Below are 7,003 nucleotides of genomic sequence, written 5' to 3' on the forward strand. Positions count from 1 at the left end.
GATTAAATCCTTTAAGGACACACAAAAAAATTATGGGCTCGAAATATATTGTATTTTCTATATTGTGTTAATAAACATTTTTGATTCTCTATTTTTTTTTTAATTTATGAACATAGTTTTTTTCACAAGCTTAAGAAATTTAATTATATTTCTATGTTCATCTTATATTCTGTCCGTGGGAGATTAAATCCTAGTAATTTTTACTCTCGTTTTAGAGACTAAAATTTTTGAATTTTTTAGTCTTTTATTGAGATTAAAATCCTCTTGACTTTCGACTCACTATTTGATATTAAAATCTTTGTGATTTTTTACTCAAATTCAAGATTAAAATCCTTGTGATTTTCTACTTGGTTGTTTGTATTTGATTTGAAGAGTAAAAGCGTCACCGATTTACTAAATTTATTTGTGTTAATTTTGACAGAAAATGACTATAAGTACATAACAACAAAATAATTTTGTTGCTGTCATGACCCCAATTTCCCACCTTAGGATATCGTGATAGTACCTAGTCTCAAAACTAGGTAAGCCTAACAAATAATATAATAAGAAAGAAAGTAATAACTAAAACAAGATATAAACGAACAAGTCTCATAAGAATCTCAATACTGAACCACAATACAATATGTTCCCAAAACCCGGGGAGACTGAGTCATAAGCTCTATAGAAAAATACTAAGATCTTAATATGCATCACTGTCTGAATAAAGGATAAACAGTAATAAGGAATATCAGACGGTGACTCCGAGGCCTGCGGACATCGAGTAAGTGTACCTTGAAGTCTCCGAAAGTAGCTAAACAATCACTGGCATCTGGCACGGGCTGATGTACCTGGATTTGCACAAAAATATGTAGAAGCGTATTATGAGTACACCACAACGGTAGAGTAGTAACGAGGCCAGGTCAAGGCACCTACTAGGATTAAAGAGAACTAAACAGATTATAGCATAGTCTAAGTATGGAAACAAGGAAAGTAAATGACAAGTAAACAGCTCAATAATGTAGCCTAGAACGAGAATTTAAGCGGTAAAGGCGACAAGGAGTATACACATGATGAAATAACAAGAAGACAAATACGGATAATTGCAAGTAACACAATAAAGAAGCAACAAGAACTGTTCAACCAACAAGCCTTTTTAACATAAAGTGTACAACAAGAATCACAACCGAGGTACCACCTCGTTTCCATATTTCACAAATTTCATTCACAATTTTTTCTTATTATATCACCGCGTGAGCGTTACATTTAGTTTTGAAAATTATTTTTTCCGAAATAGCTACACACAGTTTAGCCCACCTTATCTCACCGTGTGGCTTAAGTAATTTCCTTACGAGCAACACGCGTATCAAGCCCACCTTATCTCACCGCATACGTATCAACCTCTATACTTATACCACCGCATGTATATCAATATCACAACACAATAACAACTCGCACAAAAAGTGCCCATATACCACTACTTACTAAAATCAACAATACTAATATTTCCACAACAAATAGCCCATGGATCAACCACAATGCGTACAAAAATCTCAATAATGACATAACGAATGAGAAACACTAAACAAAGAAAGATATTTCATAAATCAACAACATTAAACTCAATGTAATAATAGCTTTTATCACTTCAACGTCAATAAACCAACAAGGAGATAATTCCCACGAGATAATAACTTCAAGTAAGAGTAATGCAACAACAAAGAAGTAACAAGACAATAAGGAATGTAACAACTTCAACTAAAGCATATGAGAGCAAATATAACAAGTAAGAAGTAGAACAAATGCTAACAACATCAAACAAAGTATGTAAGAGTAGATTAACACATATAAGAGTAGATTAATAATAAAAAATATAACATGTTATGACAATTCAATTAAGGCATGAAAAGAGTCTAAACAACGTAAACCGGTCAAATACCATATATAGCCCGTGTACGCACTTGTCACCTTGCGTACACGTCTTCCACATAATATAAATAGCACAATCAACCCAAATCCTAAGGGGTAATTCCCTCACACAAAGTTAAGCAAGAGACTTACCTCAACTAGGCCAAATCAACCCTCGAAAATAGCTTTTTTCCTAAAATTCGCATCCACACAGTTCAAATCTAACTAAAAATGACTTAATAACATCAAATAATGCAAGAGAAACTAATTATAATAGATAAAGTTTTGATCTTTACACATTTCTCAAAAAGTCAACAAAAATCAACCTCGGGCCCGTCCGGTCAAAATTCGGGTCCAAGGGTAGATTCCGACTACCCATAACCCCACGAGTCCATATATGTATTTTATTTTCAAATCCGAGTCCAAATAGACTCTCAAAACTCAAATCTTCATTTTTCAAAACTTTGACAAAAATCCCCAATTTTTCTCTTTGATTCTCATCAATTTGATGTTAAATCTAAGATATAATCATGAAATATAGTTGGAGATAAATTAGAATCACTTACCCAATGTTTGTAGATGAAAATCCCCTCCCCAAATCGCCTCCTACGGAGTCTAGGTTTTTAAAATAAGAGAAAATGAGATAAAATCCCTACTCCCAGCCCTTTTGATCAGTTGCAAGTGTCGCATTTGTGAACACTTGCAATTGCAAAACAGGAATCGCAATTGCAAGCCCTGATAGCCTCTACAGAAGTCACAATTGCAATAAGGCTTTGCAATTGCTAAGCTGAACTCCTTCGTAAAAGCGACCAAGTGGTCGCAAATGCGACCTAGACCAGGTATGTGCTGACTTCGCAATTACGAAGGGAAAAGTCGCATTTGTGACATCTACCATTCCCTGCCCACTTCGCAATTGCGAGGCTAGTGTTCGCAATTGCGACATCAGAGCATCAGCATACCAGCAACTCAGTTTTAGTTCAAAACTATTTCGCGACACGTCCGAAACTCATCAGAGCCCTCGGGGATCCAAACCAAACATCCACACAAGTCTAAACATATCATACGAACTCGCTCGCACGATCAAAACACAAAATTAACATCTAGAAGTACGAATCGAACATCAAAACACATGAATTTCAACAAAAAGTTCAAGAATTTCTAGAATTGCAACCAAGCGTCCGAATACTATCAAATCAACTCCAAATGACACTAAAATTTGAAGACAAGTTCTAAATAGCATAATGGACCTATTCCAAGTCCCAAAATCAAATTCCGAACCCGATAGCTAAAAGTCAACCTACTGTCAAACTTCTAAACTTAAAATTGCCAATATTTGACAAAATAACACAAATCAACCTACGGACCTCCGAATTCGATTCCGGGCATATGTCCAAGTCAAAAATCACGATACGAACCTATCGGAGCCATAAAAATACCGTTCCGGGGTCGTTTTTACAAAATTTAAAGTTTAGTCAACATTTCTAACTTAGGCTTCTAAGCTAAGAACTAAAGAGTCTAAATCAACCCGAAAAGATAGCCTGAAGCAATGTTCACTGAAGCAATGTTCTTTGACCTCAGCCTTCGGACCTGCCTGTCTAAGATAGCCACCGACTCCTCAACATAAGTCAAATCCTTGTCCAATTGAACTGAGCTGAAATCTAATATATGGGACAAATCACCATAATACTTCCGTAGCATGGAAACATGGAACACCCGGTGAACTGCTGATAAGTTGGGTAGCAATGCAAGCTTGTAGGCCACCTCACCAACTTTATCAAGGATATCAAAAGGACTGATGTACCTAAGGTTCAAATTGTCGTTCTTCACGAACCTCATCACACCCTTCATAGGTGAAACCTGAAGAAAAACCCTCTCTCCCACCATGAATGCAACATCATGAACCTTCCAATCAACATAGCTCTTCTGCCTAGACTATGCTGTACGAAGCCAATCCTGAATCAACTTGACTTTCTCAAAGGCATCTCGAACCAAATCAGTGCCCAACAACCTAGCCTCACCGGCTCAAACCAACCAACTAGAGAACGACACCGCCTCCCATATAAGGACTCATAAGGAGCCGTCTGAATACTCGATTGGTAGTTGTTGTTGTAGGCGAATTATGCAAGCGGCAAGAACTGATCCCTAGAACCCCCTAAATCCATAATGCAAGCACGTAGCATATACTCCAAGATCTGAATGGTGCGTTCGGACTGTCCGTCTATCTAGGGGTGAAATGTTGCATTCAACTCAACCCGTGTGCCTAACTCACATTGCATATGAACCCCGAGACCTGATCAACATGAACCCGCTGCTATGGAGTACGAGCCGCGGGAGTCTGAGCTCCTCCCCTAGCCTGAGATATGGCTGGTGCAAGGGGAATCAACCCCGCCAGAGCTAGAGTGTCGAACATGCTCAAGAACTGTGCTAGGGTCTCCTAAAGTACAGGGGCAGTAACAGGCGCCTCCGGTGCCTATGCCCCAATCGGAGCTACTAGTGGCTCCTTAGTCGCTGCTTAGGCAGGTGCTCTGTTGCAGTACGTGACCCTCCTCAGCCTCTGCCCCAGTCCCGACCTCTCGTGGGTGTCTGATCACTGGATCCAGCAGTGCGTGTTCTCACCATCTGTGAGAGAATAGAAGACAAAACTCAAAATTTGAAGTCAACCAATTCACACGATAAGGAATCAAAGAAGTGAAATTTTCTAACAGTTTCGTATCCTCTCAAATATAAGTACAGATGTCTCCGTACTGATCCACAAGACTCTACTAAACTTGCTTATGACTCGTAACACCTATGGACCTAGAGATCTAATACCAACTTGTCACGACCCCAATTTCCGACCTTAGGATGTCGTGATGGCACTTAGTTTCTAAGACTAAGCAAGCCTAACAAACAAGATAATAAGAAAGAAAGTAATGACTAAAACAAGATATAAATGAACAAGTCTCATAAGAATCTCAATACTGAACCACAATATAATATGTTCCCAAAGCCCGATGAGACTGAGTCATAAGCACTACAGAAAAGTACTAAGATCTCAATATACATCACTGTCTGAATAAAGGATAATCACTAATTAAGGAACAATAGAAGGTGACTTCGAGGCCTGCGGACGTTGAGCAGGTGTACCTTATAATCTCCAAAAGTAGCTAATCAATCACTAGCATCCGGCACGGGCTGATGTACCTAGATCTGCACAAAAATATGCAAAAGCATAGCTTGAGTACACTATAACCGTACCCAGTAAGTATCAAGCTTAACCTCGGTAAAGTAGTGACGAGGCCAGGTCAAGACACCTACTAGGATTAAAGAGAACTAAACAGAGTATAGCGTAGTCTAAATATAGAAACGAGAAAAGTAAATGACAAGTAAACAATTCAATAATGTAGCTGACAACGAGAATTTAAGCAGTAATGGCGACAAGGAGTATACACATGATGTAAAACCAAGAAGACAAATACGGATAATTGCAAGTAACACAATGAAGAAACAACAAGAATTGTTCAACCAACAAGCCTTTTTAACATAAAGTGTACAACAAGAATCACAACCGAGGTACTGCCTCGTTTCCACATTTCACAAATTTCAATCACAAGATTTCCTTATGTCACTGCGTGAGCCTTACATTTAGTTTTGAAAATCATTTTTCCGAAATAGCTACACGTGTTTTAGCTCACCTTATCTCATTGCGTGGCTTCAAGTAATTCCTATACTAGCAACACCCGTATCAAGCCTACCCTATCTCACCGCATGCGTATCAACCCCTATCCTTATACCACTGTATGCATATCAATATCACAATACAATAACAATTCGTACCACAAGTTCCCATATGTGATAACTTGTCAAAATCAACAATACCGTCATTTTCATAACAAATAGCCTATGGCTCAACCATAATACACACAAGAATCTCAATAATGACATAATGAATGAGAAATACTCAATAAGAAAAGATATTTCATAAATCAACAACTTCAACCACAATATGATAATAGCTTTTATCGCTTCAACATCAATAAACCAACAAGGAGATAATTTCCACGAGATAACAACTTCAAGTAAGAGTAATGCAACAACAAAGAGGTAACAAGATAATAAGGAAGGTAAAAATTTCAACTAAAGCATATGAGAGCAAATATAACAAGTAAGAAGTTGAACAAGTGCTAACTACATCAAATAAAGCATGTAAGAGTAGATTAACACATATAAGAGTAGATTAATAATGAAAAATATAATATGTTATGACAATTCAATTAAGGCATGGAAAGAGTCTAAATAACCTAAATCGGTCAAATACCACATATATCCCGTGTACGCACTCGAAACCTTGCGTACACATCTTCCACATAACACAAATAGCACAATCAACCCAAATCATGAGGGGTAATTTTTTCACTCAAAGTTAGGAAAGATACTTACCTCAACTAGGCTAAATCAACCCTCAAAAATAGCTTTTCCCTAAAATTCGCCTCCACACGGCTCAAATCTAACCAAAAATGACTTAATAACATCAAACATTGCAAGCGAAACTAATTACAATTGATAAAACTTTGATCTTTACACATTTCCCAAAAAGTCAACAAAAGTCAACCCCCAAGCCCGCTCGGTCAAAACCCGGGTCCAAGGGTAGATTCTGACTACCCATAACCCCATGAGTCTATATATGTGTTTTATATTCAAATCCGAGTCAAAATCTACTCTCAAAACTCAAATCTTTATTTTTTAAAACTTTGACAAAAATCCCCAATTTTTCTCTTTGATTCTCATCAATTCGATGTTAAATCTAAGATATAATCATGAAATATAGTAGAAGATTGATTAGAATCACTTACCCCATGTTTGTAGATAAAAATCCCCTCTCCAAATCGCTTCCTACCGAGTCTAGGGTTTAAAAATGAGAGAAAATGAGATAAAATCTCGACTCCCAGCCCTTTTGATCAGTTGCAGGTATCGCATTTGTAAACACTCGCAATTGCAAAACAGGAATCGCAATTGCGAACCCGATAGCCTCTATAAAAGTCGGAATTGCAACAAGGCTTCGCAATTGCTACGCTGACCTCCTTCGCAAAAGCGACCAAGTGGTCGCAAATGCGACCTAGCCCAAGTATGTGCTGACTTC

General features: G+C 37.7%; 1 protein-coding gene across 1 annotated transcript; it reads right to left on the reverse strand.

The window, feature by feature from the left end:
- Window positions 1-2,536: 2,536 nt before the first annotated feature.
- LOC138895884 (uncharacterized) lies at window positions 2,537-3,768 on the reverse strand. The gene is made up of 2 exons (XM_070180632.1): window positions 3,472-3,768; window positions 2,537-2,629 (listed from the first exon to the last, which is right to left on the reverse strand). The coding sequence occupies exons 1-2, from the start codon at window positions 3,766-3,768 to the stop codon at window positions 2,537-2,539; spliced, it is 390 nt and encodes a 129-aa protein (XP_070036733.1).
- Between the last annotated feature and the right edge of the window lie 3,235 nt (window positions 3,769-7,003).

This window comes from Nicotiana tomentosiformis, chromosome 7 (genome assembly GCF_000390325.3).
Source record: "Nicotiana tomentosiformis chromosome 7, ASM39032v3, whole genome shotgun sequence".
Classification (NCBI taxonomy): domain Eukaryota; kingdom Viridiplantae; phylum Streptophyta; class Magnoliopsida; order Solanales; family Solanaceae; genus Nicotiana; species Nicotiana tomentosiformis.